Source organism: Glycine max, chromosome 17 (assembly GCF_000004515.6).
Source record: "Glycine max cultivar Williams 82 chromosome 17, Glycine_max_v4.0, whole genome shotgun sequence".
Classification (NCBI taxonomy): Eukaryota; Viridiplantae; Streptophyta; class Magnoliopsida; order Fabales; family Fabaceae; genus Glycine; species Glycine max.
The window spans coordinates 30,541,643-30,561,545 of NC_038253.2; the positions used below are offsets into that span (position 1 = coordinate 30,541,643).

Sequence of the window (19,903 nt, forward strand, 5' to 3'; positions counted from 1 at the left end):
TCACTTGCTTTCCTGCTTTTCTCCTCTCTCTCACCTCACTTGCGTTATTAGGGTTTAGTGAGACAGTAGTGGTGGGGCAGTGACAATATAGTGTGGAAACGACGAGGGTTATCCAATAACTATATTAGGCGGTGGCAATTTTGTAAATCCTGAGTTCTTCAAAGAAGACGATTTTTTTATAACCGTCTTAGAAATTTCCATTCGACTACGGTTTTGCCAAAACCATCTTAGAATGGTAGTCATTCTAATTTAATTATTTTGTTCCAAACTCATCTCACTTGCTTTCCTGCTTTTCTCCTCTCTCTCACCTCACTTGCGTTATTAGGGTTTAGTGAGACAATAGTGGTGGGGCAGTGACAATATAGTGTGGGCATAAAATTTTCAAAGTTGAAGCAAGAACTTGTCATTTCGAGGGTTTTAGGTTTAAGGTTTTCTCAAATTGCAAAAACATGGGCTTCAACATTCAATCTATGGGATTCAGTCCATGATCAAGGAAGACCATAAGCACCTTTCTAGCCTCGATGAAGCGGTTCTCAAGAACATTGACACCTGCAAACAACTTTCGACTATCACTCGAACTTCCTCCATAGGCCGTCTTCGTCATACGCTGCTGTAGAAGGTGATTTCTGGTGGTGGCGTCACTTTTTTTTCTCCCTTTCCATTTTTTTGCCGCCACTTTTTCGTTTCTAAACCCTTTTCTCATTACTCTTCATAATAATTGCAAGATGTTTTCCTTTCATTGTAGATTCTTTGTCGCTGTTAGATTCACTTTGATGCCCATGCATCTCACACTTTGTTTTCCATCAGTGTAGAATTTGTGCAAATCAATTTTTTTTAGATTTCCATTCCAATTTCGCAGTTCCCTGAAAGAAAAGAACGCGTACAATCGTATTGTCATATATAGCTATTGCTTAGTGATACTGCTATTGTTGTACATCCTAATGGTGGCAAATACAACCATTTTCATGGAAAATATGCTATTCATCCATTTAATGGTAGAAAATTTCCTATAATTTTGACGCTATTCTTGTTGATCCAAATTTCGAGACAAGTGTTGTTAAGGTATTCTCTATATGTTTGAATAAAATTTCCGTTGAAATTATTTTTAAGTGATATTAGACATATTATGGTATTTTCTATGTTCCTTGTAGATTACATCTGCCCATGATCCAAATGATTTTGAAGTGGGAAAACGTCACAACCTTGAATTCATTAATGTTTTCACGCATGACAGAAAAATAAATTCCAATGTTGGCTCTTATTTTTTGGGCATGTTGTGGTTTAAAGCTCGAGAGGCAATAGCAGATGCATTATAGAAGAAGGTATCGTTATACTATTATTTGTTTTATGAGAAATAACAAATGTTAGGTTACAATACTTTTGTTGGAAAGTACACTTGTATTTTTGTGGAACCAGACCCAACTAATGATTTCTTCTCTGGTGACGAAAGGGAGGATTATAGTTTATATCATTATTTTTAATTTTTAATATGTTGCACCTGATCTTCTTTTAGCTATCATTAGCTTATAAAGTCCTGCAAGGGGTAATACATTGGACTAGTATTTATCTCTATCTTAGAAATAATTTATGTATGTGTATGATGGAACATGCAATTTTGGTGATTTCTTGTTTCATTTGTTTTATTCTTTTGTTTAGGGCCTTTATAGAGGATCTGAAAACAATGAGATGCGCCCTGGGGTCTGTTTAAGAAGAAATGATGTATTGGAGCCTATGATAAAGCCCCGGTGGTATGTCAATTGCAATGATTTGGAAAAACAAGCTCTTCCTACTGTTGTGGATGAGGAAAACAAAAGGATAGAGATTATTCCAAAACAATATTTGGCTGATTGGAAGAGATACTTATATCTTTGTTTGCTTTTTGCAAATTCTTGTAATGAGCATGGTAAAATTTATCCAACAGAGCATTTCTCTATAATGGTCTTTAAGTATTTGGCTGATGTGTTGTTACTTTGTGTTCTCACATGTGAAGTGTGAATTCTGGTCATGCATGCCTAAGAATTTTGTTTTCCTTGTTTTTGGATAAAAGAAACTTCATTAAGATAGAGGAAGATTACAAAGAGATACAAGAGATCCTCTGAAAGAGAGAGAAAGAGAGAGAGAGAGAGAGTAAAGAATAAAATTATCATTTAAGGAAAGCTAACCAAGCACTCATGTATAACTTAGAAAATTTGATCAATGACCTTCTCATGTACTTACAAATCCTATGCAGATTTATTTGCATCCCATGGTTTGTGATGCACATGGACACAAGATGTCCAAGCCCTTAGGAAATGTTATTGATCCCATTGAAGTGATAAATGGGATATCACTTGAAGGTCTACATAAGAGGTTGGAGGTTGGTAACCTGGACCCCAAAGAACTAGCCACTACTATAGAGAGTCAGAAGAAGGACTTTCCAAATGGTATTGATGAATGTGGTGTTGATGCTCTCCGTTTTGCACTGGTTTCATACATAGCTCAGGTGTCAATCTATTTTCAATGTTTTATATGGCTGATTTTTTCACCAAGTATGTCAGCTATTGTGATTTAATTGTGTTGTTTTCCTTCATTTAAGTCTGACAAAACTAACCTAGACATTCAAAGGGTGGTTGGGTATCTCCAATGGTGTAATAAATTTTTTATTATAAATTTTTTTGTCAATAAAGGGATCAAGGGGTTGGGGGATCAAATGGTGCTATAATCATTTGAATTCTCACAAGCTACCATTGTTGTGTATTCTTGGTGGCAGTATCAATTGTGTGATGCATTCATCGAAGTGATTAAGCCTTACATTATTGGTAATGATCCTAAGTTTGCTTTCGAAAAATGCTTTGCAAAAGATACTTTGTGGTTTTGTTTGGGCAATGGTCTTCGATTGCTTCATCCTTTCATACCTTTTTTCATAGAAGAATTATGGCAGCGCCTTCCTTCAACCAGGGAATATGACAGAGCAAAATCTATCATGATATGTGATTATCCATCAACTATAGAGGTTAGTTTTGCTCTTCAAAATATTGCAAGGATCTCACTTCACGTAATCTATTGCTATCCATCTGCTCCCACGAACGAAGGTTTGTGATCATCACAGGTACCAACCACACGGTACAAAAATTGCAAGGGTGATTTTATTATAAAAGAAATTAACACAAAAATCAAATGACCATAATTAGCAAGAAAACATCAACAAATACCATAATCATACACAAACATCCATTAGTACAACATACACTCAACAAGTAGTCATCAACCTTCCACAATTCCAATCAATCATGCTCAGTATGATGCATGCACCTGACATCAACTCTCAAATGCAATGTGGTATCATCCTCAAGGAAATAGCCTAAGCATTTCCACATGACACTCTAACTAAGGAAAACTAGGCAGCAAGTGTCAAGGTCACCCTGTCGTGCACAGGCAACTCCCCCCCCCCCCCATGGTGATCAACCTGAGTCTCAAAAGAGTTCCAAACCCATCCCCCAAGTACAAGTATTCCTCCTCATGAGAAACTACAAGTACTTATTAACAAACTTTATACTATTTCCATGTAGTATGAAGTATGAAACATAGGCACCATCAATGCACTGACTGTGGATAATTAAAGATTTTATGTCATCCCCCTCCAGAGATGCTTAAAACTCTTTAACCACTCTATTTCCCCACTAGGGATATCCATCATGGCACACCCCCTGTACACATCACACATCATCACAATGACATTTTCAACATCAAAAACATCTCATCTCAATGTCATTATCAATATCAACATCATCTCATCTCAATGTCATTATCAACATCAACATCATCTCATCTCAATGACATTATCAACAACAACATAATCATCAATAACGACATCATCTCATATCAGTATTATCATAAATACCAACATCATTTCGTATCAATTATTGTCAGTATCATCTTCAATAACAACATCATTCTCTATCAATGTTATCATAAACATCAACGTCACTTCATATCAATTAATATCATCAATAATAATATCATTAGTAAATCACATTTCGTTCCACACATATTTCTATGTGTGTGCGGAATGTGATTTACTGATGACATTGGTATTGATGATATTAATTGATATGAGGTGACGTTGATGTTTATGATAACATTGATAGAGAGTGATGTTGTTATTGAAGATGATACTGACAATAATTGATACGAAATGATGTTGTTATTTATGATAATACTGATATGAGATGATGTTGTTATTGATGATTATGTTGTTGTTGATAATGTCATTGAGATGAGATGATGTTGATGTTGAGAATGACATTGAGATGAGATAATATTGATGTTAAGAATGACATTAAGATGAGATGATGTTGATGTTGATAATAACATTAAGATGAGATGTTGTTGATGTTGAAAATGTCATTGTGATGATGTGTGATGTGTATGTACATGGGGGAGTGCACTGACCTTGATGGATATCCCTGGTGAGGGAAATAGAGTGGTTAAAGAGTTTTAAGCAAAATACATTATAAAATATTTATCACATATTTATCAGGTAGGTTTCAGTTCCTGTTATGTTGCTTTGGCATAAATATATGAGGTGAGTTAAGCTAATAAAGGTAAATAGTCACTTTTGTCCCTAGATGTATAATTCATTGACAAATACGTCCCTGGAAGATGAAAATACAAAATTTAGTCCTCAAAAGTGTAAAAAATATAACAAATATACCTGACCGTTAACGCAAGATAATACTATTATTTGTAGAAGAAAAGCTTCCAAGATTATTTTGATGATGCCAAAGATTATTAAAGATCCATTCAAACAAGATTAAAGAATCAAGAAGATTTAAGTGAAGAATCAAGAGAAGACTCAAGATATGCAAGAACCTCAAGAAAAGCATCATGGTAAGTTAAAAAGAATTTTTCAAAGAAATGATTGAACAACACAAAATTGTCCAAGAGAATTTTTCAAGAAATATCTTTTACCAGAGTTTTTACTCTCTGGTAATCGATTACCATAAGGTAGTAATCGATTACCAGAAGCCCAATACATTTTATAACTGATTTACAAAGTATTAATCGATTACCATGGGCATGTAATCGATTACCATTGTCTTGTAACGTTCAAAAATATTTTCAAAATAGTGTAATCGATTACCAGTGGTTTTTGAATGTTGGATTTCAAACCTCAACATGAAGAGTCACAACTTTTAATAAAATAAACTGTGTAATCGATTACATCATTATGGTAATCGATTACCAGTGACTGATTTTGAAGAAATTGTCAAGAGTCACAACTTTTAAAGTGATTGGTTTTAAAAAAATTGCCAAGAGTCACAACTTTTAAAGTGACTGGTTTTGAAGAAATTGCCAAAAGTCACAACTTTTAACATGACTTCTTCAAGAGCCATCAAATGGCTATAAATATGTGATCATGACACGAATTTCAAACAACCAATTTCTCAACATCTTTCTAAGAGTTTTTTGTTCAACATTTGTTTTGTCAAGTAAAGTTCATTGGGCAAAAACTTGTGTTATTCTATTTTCTTCCTCTCCTCCATTCTTACAAAAAGCTTTTAAGAGACATATTCTTGGTGACTGTTTTCAAGAGAAGGTCTTCTTGGTTACAAACACTGAACACAAGGGACCAACGTTCCTTGGGTTCATTGCAAGAAGCAGGATTTGCTTCTTGGTTGATCACTGGACACAAAAGACCAACGTCTTTTGGGTTCATTGCAAGAAGTAGGTATAACTTCTTGGTTGTTATCACTGGACACAAGGGACCAACGTTCCTTGGGGTTCATTGCAAGAAATGGGAATAACTTCTTGGTTGTAATCACTGAACACAAAGGAGGGAAGTCCTTTGTGGTTCATTGCTTATAAAGGATTTTACAAGGATAGTGGAAATCTCAAACGGGTTGCTTAAGGACTGGACGTAGGCACAGGTTGTGGCCGAACCAGTATAAATCTGGTTTTGCATTCTCTCTTTTACTTTATGTTGTGTTTATATTTCTTTAAGTTTACTTCTCCTTATTTGTTATTCGAGTAACTTACAAATAAATAAATAAATAAATCTAGGGAATATCTAAGAAAGGAAAATTTTTAATTAAAAATAGTTAACGAAATCTTAATTCAACTCTCCCCTTCTTAAAATTTCTGAGACCATTTGTCCAACATTATTAGTCTGGTGGGAACCTATAGTCCTAGCTAAAGTGCCATCAACACTGAGCCTCAATGTCATATGCGAAGGAGCTATCCAACTAACCATCATTTGCGCACTCCTGTTGGAATAATCAATCTCTGTCAAAAGCTTGATGAATGGAGTGGTGGAGCTAGAGACCATACTTTGTGAAGGAAATAGTTTTAGTTTGTTACTAGTTATTGTTAGTTCTCTTTGTTTATTCAATATTTTTAACTGTCTTAATTATTCTATCTACTATAATTCTAACAACAAAAATAATTCGCCAAAGAGGTACGCACAACATTTACTCATAACTTTTAAGTTTATCTGATCATTTAAAAATTAATCTAACCTTTTTAAAAAAATCAAAATAATTGTCTTATTTTAAAAATACCTGACTGACTATGATATTGATAAACATAAATAAAAGAAAAGTCAAATGTTACTTCTAGTTAACTAAAGTAAAATCATAAATTCTTACAATGTTCTCTTTAATTATATTTTATGAAAAATATTAAATAAAAATAGGAAAAATAGGATATCACTACTAGAAAAATAGCATTTTACATCGGTGGAAAATGCCCTTCAAAGACGGTGGACGCGTGTCTTTGAAACTAATGTCGTTGTAGAGGGTGGATATTTCTACGACGGTTGTAAAAGGACCGTCTTAGAAACACATGATAAACAAAGTCGTTCCTGCGACAACACTGATGTAGAAAGCAGTCAGTGTTGTCGTAGGAACGACTTTATTTATCACGTGTTCTACGACGGTCCTTTTACGACCGATGTAGTTTGTCACGTGTTCTACAACGACCCTTTTATGACTGATGTAGAAAGCTTTGTTAACTAAAAAAACAAACTGCCTCCTCCCAACGCCATCCATGGTATTGCCAAAGTACAGTTCAAATCATACAACCAAAAAAAGATGATGCACATAAACAAAGCCAATAAGAGGTCTGCAAAGAAAACTTCATTTTAGATTTTAGGAGATGGTGTCAAACTTAACTAACATATAGAAGATAGCTAAAAAAACAAAAAAAAAAGTAACAACATACCTGGAGCCAGTAGAGCAGCAGCTGCATCATTCACTAGGTGTGTTTTGCCATTCATTCACTAGAGCCAATAGAGCAGCAACTACATCAGAAATTTAAAAGCCAATCAAATACATAATGAATCTTCATACAAAAATTGTTATAGAAGCTAAGAGTGAATGTATTCAATTTTTTTCCCAACTGAAAAAACAAGTTGAATATTTCTGATTTGACTATAAATATGTACACCAAAAATGCCATTTGGATGATGAGAAAAAAATTTGATTAAAACTGAACTTACAATCCTGAGGTGATGTCTTTGTGAATACAATTAACAAATGAGTGAAAAAGAGTAGTATCAATACTATAACTCTTTCACCCATGATCAACTTAAAGGAGTACACAAAACTTCACTACTTATACAACTGCCTAATGCTGAATAAAAGGATCCTTTGTTGAAAGCATACAGTGCCAATTTAGTGAATCAACCCACCACTTCATTACATCAATGGAAACTAAATTAAACCACGACATTGACTTAAGGATATGAATTTACGGTATTAAATACAATATATAGGCACCATATTTTTTCAAACAATTACAATACAAGTATAATAACATGTCAAAGCTCAAAATAAGAACTTTAAGAATAAACTTGGTTATTTGGTAATTTTGATATCTTAGTTTTAAAAAAGTTAAGCTAAAAGTTGTGGTAAAAAAATGATAAATTAAATTGATTTGCATCCAATTGTCTTGCTTAATGAAAAAATTTATTTCCCTTAAAAAATGAAAGAATTTATTTGTAAAAAAAAAATTATGTAAAATTAATTTAATCAAATAAATTTCAAACATGGTATTTATTCTATATAAAGTAAGTATTAGTTACTAAAGATAAAATATTAAAATATAAGATATTATTTTTCAATATTTTATAGGATAAAAAGTCATTTATTTAAACATAATTCAATAACATCAAATTACATTAAAATGTATTTGATGAATATATTGTTATAATTGAGAATTAAAAAATTAGACCACAAATTAAAATGTTAAGAAAATTCTGAAATATAAATTAAATTTAAAGAAAAATATAAATGGTTTAAAATATCAAAAAATTATATAATCATACATTTGCAGTATATATAATAATAATAATAATAATAATAATAATAATAATAATAATAATAATAATAAACATTTTCTGGTATATATATAGCTAACAAGGAAACAAGGTACTTCAATGATGGAACTCCTCAACTTGATATTTTCTCGTCCATGAGAAGCCAATGTCAAATTGTGACAATGAGAAAACAAGGAAACAAGGAAACAATGAGAAAATTTGTTAAAAACTAATGCATAAACATACATTTTAACAGCAGAGCACAAGGTCTATTATCTTCACCTGAGAGGATATATAAGCTTATCATAAGCTTAAGGAGCCATGTCACACAAGTATGAGATAATACTATCAAAATGGCCAAAAATGCAATTAAGATCACCAACTTGAAACAGAATTATTACCAGAAAGAATAACTGAAATAGGACAAATTTAATTTGAATATTATACATGACTATTTAATTTGAATCATTTTTTTATAATTTTGTTCTATTGCAGCTAAATGTAAAACTCCAGAGTTCAGTTTCCAACTCTATATATAATTACTGGGGATTTGTTTGCTACCAATTTTGAAGGTTTGTTGCTTTTATTCTAGAAAGAAGACAAAAAGACAACATTCTCAACTCTCATCACGCTTCATTGTTTGCTGAGTGACATTGCTGGTTAGGATCAAGGTCATTCAATATTCATAAATTATCCTTTTGATCGAATTTGAAAGATCATTGTTCTAGGAGCAATGTTCATTCATGAAACTCCAATAGCCACGGATTCAAAGTGCACAAAAGTTAATGGACATTCAACAAAGTAGCTATTTTGTTAATTACTTTAGCTAACAATTTAGGTGCCAAAGCTCATGCACAAGTTAAGTAGATACTATCTAAAAAGTATTATAAGAAAAAAAAGATGTCACTCTAATGAACTAAATCTCATAAAAATTACAGAAGCATCCATCCCACAATTCAAATATATACAGTAATATAATAGCAAATTATTGACCTTAATGACATCATTAATTCCATCAACTATGTAATCAAATATGGTTGTGAGCTCAGATTCAAATGCATGCCAATGATGAAGACATTTGCATATGATAATAGGCAATTACCACATAGAAGGAACCTAGCAACACAAGCAAGACAATAGCTATGATGGATGTTTCCAGAATAATAGTTAGCATGAATCCTAACATCATTTAAAAAAAAATGGATTTAAAGAAGAAAAAGAAAGTAGCAAGTTCCAAACATAACAAAATAGTAAGTAATTGGACATACACCACCCATGAACTTCACATGACACTAGGACTTCATAGGTATTATCCAATACACTCATATGTCTCCACCTTCACAGTATCCAGTAACAATGCAAACATAGCAAAAAGTACATTACTGCATATGCAATATAACAATTGAAACAGGGTGCTTTCTCTAACCTTCTCAACCCAAGCCTCTTTAAATTGCACAATGTAGGGATGCTAAATTCGAGCAATAAGAGCAGTCTACAATTCCCAAAACAGTCCACAATGGTCAAATCACAGAACTCGAAGCAAATCAACAAGCAAGAAATTGAAGAAACCAAAAACCTACCTCTTGATCAGTAGATCTTTTGCATCGTTCAGTCTGTCGCGCGAGCCTGATTTTCTTCAACACATACCTGCAATCCACAAACCAAACGAACCGTTAGTTCTCAAAATTTGAATAAACACAAACTAAACGCAAAAAAATCGAGATGCAAATGCACTTCTTCTTCTTCGCTTTTGTGGTTTACGAGAATCACGGTGCCAAACGCGCCACGACCGATCTTTCTCCAATGGACGCAGTGAGCTCGAGTCCCTTGTGCAAGACCTATTTCTGCGGCGGAATACCTCGAGGCATTTCACTGCTTTCCCTATTTCCCCTCTCTTCCCATGGTACTCTGCGAGTCCCCATAGCCCCTCCGCCACCGCTTCCATCCAAATGCGATTCTGCTTCCATTCAAATGTGTAGCTCTTTCCATGGAGTGGAATGCGGGGAAAAGGAACAGAGTGACATGGAGAAGAGGAAAAGATGTGAGGAGAAAGAGGAAAGAGGAACAGACGCGGAGAAATGAATGCAAGGGAAAGGAATGAATGGAGGGAATTAAAAGTTGAAAATAAAAAATATTAAGAAGAAACAGATGCAAAGAAATTTTCTCAGGGAGGACGGGTTTTTCTAGAAACGATGTTAAAATCTAAGTTTAAAGACGGTGTTAACAGCACCAGTCTTTAAAAAGTTTCATTTAATTACAAAAGGACCACCACCAATCAACAAGGACGGTGTATCCATAACTGTTTTTAAATATATGTCGTAAAATAAACATTTTTTAGTAGTGTATACGTGTATCGTCACAAACCAATAAAAGTTAGCTATTTAACCGTATCATATTAGTCATTAAAAACTATTTTAAATTAAAACAACTTCTAAAAAAATTATCCAATCTCTCTTTTTCTTCTCTTTGGTAACTCTTCTAGTTCTATTCTCCCATCTCCAAAACTCCAACACTATTTTTTCGGCCACCATCCTCCACTTGAGCATTGTCAACTTATGTTAAATGTTATGCTTTTGAATATATCATATGTCATATCTTAATAATAACACTTCAAACAATTATTAGTAACTAAGTTTAACTACTTCAATTTTGGTTTATAGTAATTTGTCATTATTAAAACATTCAGTTCCTTAAGGGACTTTGTCTCATCATCAATTTGAAATTTTGAAGATGAAAATATCAAAAGTTTTTAGAAAAGTAATTTTATTATTTGATCTTACAAATTAAATATAATTAAAATAAATCATATTTAAAATACGAATGTACAATAACATTATAAACTCTCAATTTTATTCATAATCATAATGTCTATCTTAATTATTTTTTTAATGAGATAAAAATTACTCAAATTTTCAAAACAATAATTATTACAAAAATTTTCAAAGGAAACTTATGCATCGTAGCTGTTGGAATTCAGTTTCAATTTATAATTCAGGTGTAAAAAATTCATGCATAAGTAAATGGATGCACCATTCCGTTTTACAAGGAATAAGCATATATTTTGTCCGGATACCTCATTCCGTGTCAAAAGGGACAAAGTCAAAGGAAAACCGCAAAGTCTGGTTATTCTCTCTTGGGAGAGAGAAGAGAGAGCTCGATCTGTGTGGTTGTTACGTCCGTGAAAAGCTCAAACTGGCTAAAAAGGAAGCCAAAAATGGTTGCGAATTCTAGTTAGAGGAACTTGTATATCCTTAATCTTCTTTGTTGTTGAATACATTGTTTCAAACACCGAAAAGATACAAAGAAGCAAAGTACGCAAATAGAACACATCCAAGTCCTTTTGTCTCTCGGCATTGAAGGAGGGACAGAGGAGATTCAAAGAAGAAGAGCAAACATTGGCGTGGCGTTTGCTTCATTATAGGACCCTTTTGAAAATAGCAAACATAAGAAAAGAAAAAGAGATAATAAAAGAGGAAGAGAAAAAAGGAAGCAAGTTTAGAGCTAGGTCCTTTTGATAAGAGTTTTTGGTTTCTTTTCATTGGAAGAGTAAAAAAAAAGTGTAGTGTTTAGAAAGGAAAAGTAAGGAAAGTAATGTGGCTTCAAAAGAATCATTGGGACAAGAAGGATGTGGTGAAAGGAATAGTGGCAGTGGCAATAGATTCAGACAAGGGGAGCCAAAATGCTCTAAAATGGGCCATTGATCACCTCCTCACCAAAGGTTCAAATGTAGTTCTCCTTTATGTCAAGCATAAGCCATCTTCTCTTTCTGCATCAGCTTCTCTTATGACCCCAAGTAAGTATTCATTATTATACCTCATTCATGTTCTTTTCAGTCCCATGGTATGAAATAATAATATATAACACATTCTAATTTTACAATTATTTTTTACTACCCTTTGCACAATTAGGAATCGGATAAGGGGAAGTACTTATAAAAAATAAAAATAAACTGAATTGAATTGAACTTTTCGTGTAAGTCAAATTAACTTATGCACATCTAATTGCTGAGACATTAGATGAGAGCGTTTCTTAAAAAGTTGAGAAGAATTTATTTTTTTTATTTGCTTAAATGTTTTTAAAGAAATTTATTCAAATTGAACCATGAAGAGATGAAAAATAGTTTGGGGTAAGATTAAGATAAGTGATGTAATGAAGAGAAATAAAAATAAAAAACAAATAAATCATACAAAAAATTGTGTTGTAAAAGTTCAAGTAAGAGAATGATAAAAACTCAATATATAATAGCCTATGCATGAATGCCTCCTTAGATTATTTATGTATATATATTATTTGTTATAACTCGCATTTTAAGATGATATTAGATTTTATTTTAACAAAATTTGTTGGGCCTATCAGGCCACATGCTATCGGGTAGTCATCAGATCACTTGCAAATATTCGGTCTGCCAAATACACACTTGACATGTTCAACCCTTGGTGTGAGGGAGGTGTGTTCGAGATTTCAATCATCTAAAGAAATGATCAAATAAGTGTATATAAGAGGGAGTCAACGCTCACCTTACAAGCTGATTTTGTAGGATTGAGTTACACCCATAATATTCTAAAATGTTATATGAATTGTTCATGTTTAGTTTTAAAAAAATAAAAAAAAGAAAAAAGTTTCAAGCATGGAGAAAAAAGGAATATTTGCATGCATGCATTTACTAGGCACTAGATTGTTTAGTAATATTGTTGGTTGCAGGGGTAGTAGCAAATGGTATTGGGCATCCTGAGCCGAGTGCACTTGTTTGTCATGACCCTGATGACAAAACCAAAGAAATTTTCCGCCCTTATCGTGTGTTCTGTGCACGGAAAGATGTAAGTTTTTTTTTCTTTTTAGTCCCTTCTCTTGCTCCATTTTTTCTCTACAAGATTTTACTGTTCTCTCAATTATGTTTTGGACTTTTGGTTCATAAACATTTTTACATTACATCAATAGACTTTTTTAAAGTGAACCGAATTTGGGATTCAAAATGGAAAAAAAAGTAATACTACCGAATTTGGGATTCAAAATGGAAAAAAAGTAATAGTAGTAGTAGTAAGAATAATAATAATGGTTTTCATTTTGGAGTTCTTGACATTATTTGAGCATCTCATCAATTTTATTTTGTTGTTGTTCCATAGATACACTGCAAGGACGTTGTACTAGAAGATGTGGACATATCTAAAGCTTTAATTGAATATGCTTCTCAATATGCAATTGAGCATTTGGTCATAGGCTCTTCAAACAAAGGTGGTTTTCTTAGGTATGTCTTTCTGTTTCTCTATCCATGCCAAATGGCCGTGTTGGGCCACGAAATTTCACAAAATTTGCTTTCTAACTCTTCTTTCAAGGTACCAATAATAACATATACATGCGGTCATTAGAAGAATAAACATTGTAAAGTGCATCTTATAAATGAACTTAATAACAATGAATCATATAAAATAAAGCAAAATTGGCCTGTGATCAAGCTTGTGTCATCTTATCATTTTTTTCCATATGCTATTGGTTGGAATATAGATTGACTTTGTCAACAACATAACTCCACCGGAGAATCTAGCTAACGACCTTTACCCACCAACCATGTTCTTTTCTATCCAGCTTGAACCCGAGACTTTGGTTAAGGAATCTAGGCTCAATTCCACTCCATTTTCTTTCATTTGAACTTATGGTTATATACCTTAGTGTATAAGTGTACATTACTAAGCACAAATATTTGCTTGAATTTCTCTATATTGGATATCTATCTGTGTGTGATTTAGTAAGGAAAGTTTATTTTTTTAATCAGATTCAAGGTAGCTGATATTCCTGGAACAGTATCAAAAGGGGCACCAGATTTCTGCACAGTATATGTTGTTGCTAAAGGGAAGATTCAATCCATGCGATCTGCTTCTCGAGCTGCCCCTGCCTTCTCCCCTCTACAAAACCAGCTTAGTCATGCCAGTGCTAGGTCAGACCATTCAGAACCACGTGGGCCTCTGGTTAATGGTGCCAAAGGTAACATTTAATTTTAACTCTTCAAAAATGGTATCATCTATCTATATGAGTGTGTGAGTGTAAATTGCCATGATGTTGCTGAATGAGAAATTTGGTTTCTTTAATTTAGGACCTGAAAGGAGGTCCTTTGAGGCACCACCCCGTAGATCACAGGATGCACCCCGTAAATCAAATGATGGAACAACAGATTCCTTCAGGTAATGACATTTCATTGTATACACTGCATGGTTAATTTTTTTATCCGTAGGAATTGAACACGATGCCAGGAAATTTACAATACTTACACCTTGATTTGCATAGTTCATTTATTCCTTCGCTTGAAAAAAAAAAAAAAAAAACAAGAGAATCTAGGGTCTGAACTTTTCACTCCCAAAATGCCATCAGGAACTACCAATTTCTCAATTAGTCCTTCTTCCATTTAAACATAATTAGTTTTTTGGTCACCATTTGATTGGTGCGAAGTATCCATTGGCAATTTTTTGTGAGATTTTTCATCTAAACATAATAAGTTTAGTAATAGTGTTCTCAGAATATATAGGTTAAGAGTGTAATTCTTTATAGAAAATGATTACTAATATATTTTTTTCAAAATTTTCAACAAATCTTTATTTACTAATTCATTAACTAATATACTTAGAACACTTGATAACAGAATTACTTTTTTCTTTCTACGTTTTTGAACCATTTAATAATACTGACATGATGTTAACCACACAACAAAATACTGAAATACTAATTATTGGAAGCAGGTCACCATTCACTAGGAGAGGTATGTATGACAAGTCATATGGAGAAATTTCAGTGCCAGATTCTGACATAAGCTTTGTAAGCTCTAGAAGGCCAAGCACAGATCCCTTATTCCCTTCATTGTATAACAACAACAACAACAACCACTCGGAGACAGGAATATCCAACCCCCGGCTATCCTATAGCTCTGACACTGATGGAAATAACTATAGCTTTGAGTCTATGCATTTTGGAAGGAGGTCTATGGATATCAGCTCCGACTTCTCATCCTTTTCACAAGAGAGTGAGGGCTTGTCATCTTCTGCATTACGGGGTGTGGTAAGCAGAAGACATTAAGGGAATGTGCATTTTTATTTCCTACTCTATTTGTGCATGTCTTAGCAGTTAGTACTTCTCTTAGTCTCACTCTTATAAGAGGCCAAATAATTTTATAATTTATATAAATTTAGCTTCTCTAAACTTCGAAGTTGCACTTTAGAAGAGAAAATAAAATTATGGATTTGGCTCTTCTAAAGCGAGCAACTCACTTTAAAGGGTAAAGTAATAAATCACAGTCGTGGACTGGAAAAAATCATGGATATATTGAAATATCTTGATTTTTTTTCATCAACAACTTACTTTAGAGGAGTCAAATCTTGAAAGGTAGATTTTCAAGATGTTGATCATGATGATAAATACATCAATAAGGTGCTAGGACAACATATCTTGCAAACTATAATTGCTTTATGGAAGATGTTTCAGTCCATGTAAAGAATCAGTATAAACAAGGGTAAATTAGGCAACCATGTAACGTTAAATTATAGCTAAATTGAGCAAAATGTTTCATACAGTCAATATGATGGTTGATAAAGTATACACTGTCTCATAACAGTTTACTATAGTTTAACATAGAAAACTTTATGTAATTAACCAAAATGTTTCATACTTTCATAATATTGCCAAATATAGTAACAGAGACAAAAGTCATAACAGTGGTTAAAAATGCTGTCAATATTGCCTAAAACTGTAACCAGTTTAAGCAAAGTTGATGGAATTTACCAACTTTTACTTTAACTGAAAGGGTTAATGACTAATAGAAAAAAGTAAGGGGATAACTTGAGCAAGTATTAAACTAAAGGGGTAGAATGTAGTTTATACTGGAAACAAGTGATCAAATAGTAAAATATTTCAGTTACTTATAATGTTAAGTATTTTAATTCTTGATTGGTACTACCTTGTGGATAATCATGTCTTGCAAGTGTAGGATGACGTGGAGGCTGAAATGAGAAGACTGAAGTTGGAGCTCAAGCAAACAATAGAATTGTATAACAATGCCTACAAAGAAGCACTCACGGCTCAACAAAAGGTATGAAATAATAATAATAGCTTCTACTTCTGCATCTTAAAAGCACGAGATGATCTGACTCTGACATGTTATGCAATGCATCACAGGCTGTGGAACTCCAGCGCTGGAAATTAGAGGAAGAGAGGAGATTGGAGGAGGCAAAGCTCGCCGAAGAAGCTGCATTGGCAGTTGCAGAAAAGGAGAAGGCAAGATCGAAAGCAGCCACGGAGAGTGCTGAGGCACAGCAGAGGATTGCAGAACTGGAAGCACAGAAGAGAATCAATGCAGAAATGAAAGCATTTAAGGAAGCAGAAGAAAAAAGAAAAGCAGTGGATGCTTTATCAAACAATCATGTGAGGTATAGAAAGTACACAATAGAGGAGATTGAAGCTGCAACCAATTTTTTTACTGAGTCACAGAAGATTGGAGAAGGGGGTTATGGTCCAGTTTATAAGTGCCATCTGGACCATACACCCGTGGCAGTAAAGGTTCTACGTCCTGACGCAGCACAAGGAAGGTCACAGTTTCAAAGAGAGGTAATTAAGCAGACCAACAAAACTCCTTGCCCATATATACAAGACTTCAAATTCAATACAATAAATGAAAATTTTAAATTCAACTAATTTAGTCAATCAGGCAAGAAATGGATAAGATATATGACCAAGATATATGACCAAGATATATACAAAGGTTTTTTATGAGACATCCATATAAGTAACATCTCATTCTCTTGGGCTTGTCCATTTTGGTGATGTGAGACTTGGTTATTAACATAAAGTTTGTATGTTTAGACTTGCTCGCAGGGTTTTAAATTGGTAAGAAGTTTCATTAAAGTGAAAAGGCTTCTAATGCTTCTAAAATGTAAAAGTGAGGGTGCAACCAAAATTGATTTAAATTAAAGTGTATCTTGAAATTAAGCTACTCACCTTTACTAGCAAGGGTTAAAGACTTCCTCACATCAATAATCTTATCCTAAAAATTGTGGTTGGTAACTGTCATTACAGTTGTAATATTGTGGTTTGAAAGGTCTCTAAAATTGTAATTATGCCACATTTGCCTACATTTTTCTGCAATTTTAGTACTCAACACAAATATTACAACAATTGCATCCACAATTTAAAACCATACTTTTGGATGAAAATTACAGGTTGAGGTATTGAGTTGCATTAGGCATCCAAACATGGTTCTTCTCCTAGGAGCCTGCCCTGAGTACGGCTGCCTTGTATATGAGTACATGTCAAACGGAAGCTTAGATGACCGCCTCTTCTGCCGAGGAAACACTCACCCAATTCCATGGCAGTTGAGGTTCAGAATTGCAGCTGAAATTGGCACAGGCTTGTTGTTCCTCCACCAGACCAAACCCGAGCCTCTTGTGCATAGAGACCTCAAACCAGCCAACATCTTGCTGGACCGAAACTATGTTTCCAAGATCAGTGACGTAGGTTTGGCCAGGCTGGTTCCACCCTCTGTAGCAGACACTGTGACACAGTATAGGATGACATCCGCAGCTGGAACATTCTGTTACATAGACCCTGAGTACCAGCAGACAGGAATGCTTGGAGTGAAATCTGACATATACTCTCTTGGGATCATTTTCTTGCAACTTTTGACAGCAAGCCCTCCAATGGGTTTGACTCATCATGTTGGGAGAGCCATTGAGAAGGGCACATTTGCTGATATGTTGGATCCAAAAGTGTCTGGCTGGCCGGTAGAGGATGCCTTGAGCTTGGCAAAGATCGGTATCCGGTGTGCCGAACTGAGGAGGAGAGACAGACCTGATCTTGGCAAGGAAGTGCTGCCTGAACTAAACAGGCTAAGAGAACTTGCTGAGAACAATGATCATCATTCAATGTTTAGTGGCTATGCTAGCCCATCCAATCAGAGCCAAGTTTCTCTTCAGCTGGTAAGGTTCTTTCAGTTCATGTAGGAATTACTAAAGGATCTTTACAAGAGTTTTTATGAAGCTTGTGTTTTGGTAAACAACTTAACTAACTTCTTATTGAACAAGTGTTTATCATATCTCATATAAACGCTTGTGTATAAGCGCTTTTTATAATTGAAGTGGAAAGAAGTAAAGTTAAACTGTTTTCATATAAGCTATAAGTTGTTTTCCTAAACTATCTTGAAGAGCTTATTGAAATAAACAGAAAACAGCTAATAAGCATATCTTAAACACTGTTTTCATAAGCTTTCTCAAACACTAACACAAAGTTCATGAGAGTAATATATGTCCTTCCTACAAATTCTTTACTGCTTAATTCCTATAAGCTCATGTGCATGATAAGTTCACAAGGGATTGATTAATCTGTTTACCTAAATGTCACAGGGTGGTCATGATTAGGGTATTTATACATCAGTATAATCATACCTAATAAATAACTATATTATAAGTGGGTATTATAATTATAACCATAACTTGTTTTTTAAATATGGGTATATAACTAGTTATATAACCAATTATATGACAAGTTATATTTAAAAACATTTACCTAACTAGTTATGAATGAATAGAAATAAGTTAACTTGAAAAAATTATTTCTATCAAACTTGATATAGTTTTACAACTATAACTATTTTTTCAATAAAAATAAGTTATTTAAAATACTCATAATTATAAAATTGATTATAGTTCTATACCTACTTTTATATAACTAGTTATAATTATTTTTCAAAAACTAGTTTTTTTAAGCATCCTTACATAATTTGCATTACCCTTTTGCAGGATGGAGCCAGTTCTCCACTTGCCTATTCTGGGGAGAGCATAAGAAACGCATCAAGTCCTGTTTGACATTCAGTCAAAACAAGATCTTCTTCAGTAAAATAGATAGTATGTTCGGTGGAAATGATCCCGAGGATAAAATGTAAAATTACTTTGGTGAATTGATGTAATAGATTCTTTGATTCTTTCAATTTGTTCATTTGATTTCGTTTTCTCGTTTTAATTTAGATTGTAAAAACAGAAGAGTCGAAGTGTAAGATCATTAACCCAAGTAACTTCACCGTGTCTCTCTCCAGGGACTATTTGGTCCGGAAATGATATCCAGTCAAGTTATTTTATTTTCTTTACTTATTTATTTTATTTAATTATTTATGTATTTACGGTAGTTGGGTGGGAAATTGGAAAATGGGTGCAGGGAAATCGAACATCCACCTTGAACACCACAATCCTCTAACAGTGAAGAAGTTGCTATTTGGTTGCCGACAATGTTTAATTAGAACTAAAGTGAACTTTAAAATGAAGTTTATTTTTGGTACTTAAAAAAGGAAGTATTTTAAACCATGTAAATTAAAAAAATATCCAGTAATATTATGACAAGTGTTTGATATTTTTTATTGATAATAAGTGTTTGATTTAAAATATAAGAGAAATTAACTTGGTTTAATTATTATTTTAGACCTTGAATTTAAAATGCATGTTTTCTTTTAGTCCTTTACAAAAATTTTAATAGAGTTTAATCTCTAAAATTTAAAATTATTTTTTCCTTAAATTTTATCAAATTATACTTTTTAGTTTCTAACATAATAAATTGACACTTTATAGTTATTTTTAGTTATCA

At 33.4% G+C, this 19,903-nt stretch overlaps 1 protein-coding gene, 1 long non-coding RNA gene and 1 pseudogene across 4 annotated transcripts; 2 read left to right on the forward strand and 1 right to left on the reverse strand.

Moving 5' to 3' along the window:
• The first annotated feature begins 484 nt into the window (after window positions 1–484).
• Window positions 485–4,168, forward strand: LOC102665958 (valine--tRNA ligase, mitochondrial 1-like; annotated as a pseudogene).
• A 2,841-nt stretch (window positions 4,169–7,009) lies between these two features.
• Window positions 7,010–10,474, reverse strand: LOC106796758 (uncharacterized). Its single transcript, XR_001385742.3, has 5 exons — window positions 10,031–10,474; window positions 9,877–9,943; window positions 9,723–9,788; window positions 7,201–7,279; window positions 7,010–7,101 (listed from the first exon to the last, which is right to left on the reverse strand). It is a non-coding gene; the product is annotated as an uncharacterized lncRNA (long non-coding RNA).
• Window positions 10,475–13,723: 3,249 nt separating this feature from the next.
• On the forward strand, window positions 13,724–19,403 carry LOC100787522 (U-box domain-containing protein 52). 3 transcript variants are annotated; one of them, XM_041010999.1, is made up of 8 exons: window positions 13,724–13,972; window positions 14,067–14,275; window positions 14,385–14,472; window positions 15,025–15,340; window positions 16,266–16,367; window positions 16,454–16,882; window positions 17,494–18,249; window positions 19,069–19,403. In XM_041010999.1, the coding sequence occupies exons 2-8, from the start codon at window positions 14,158–14,160 to the stop codon at window positions 19,132–19,134; spliced, it is 1,875 nt and encodes a 624-aa protein (XP_040866933.1). In that variant the 5' UTR covers window positions 13,724–13,972; window positions 14,067–14,157; the 3' UTR covers window positions 19,135–19,403. The 3 variants fall into 3 exon arrangements, with proteins under 3 accessions (XP_040866933.1, XP_040866934.1, XP_040866935.1); XM_041011000.1 differs by having other exon boundaries at window positions 13,724–13,949; XM_041011001.1 differs by having other exon boundaries at window positions 13,724–13,897.
• Window positions 19,404–19,903: the final 500 nt, after the last annotated feature.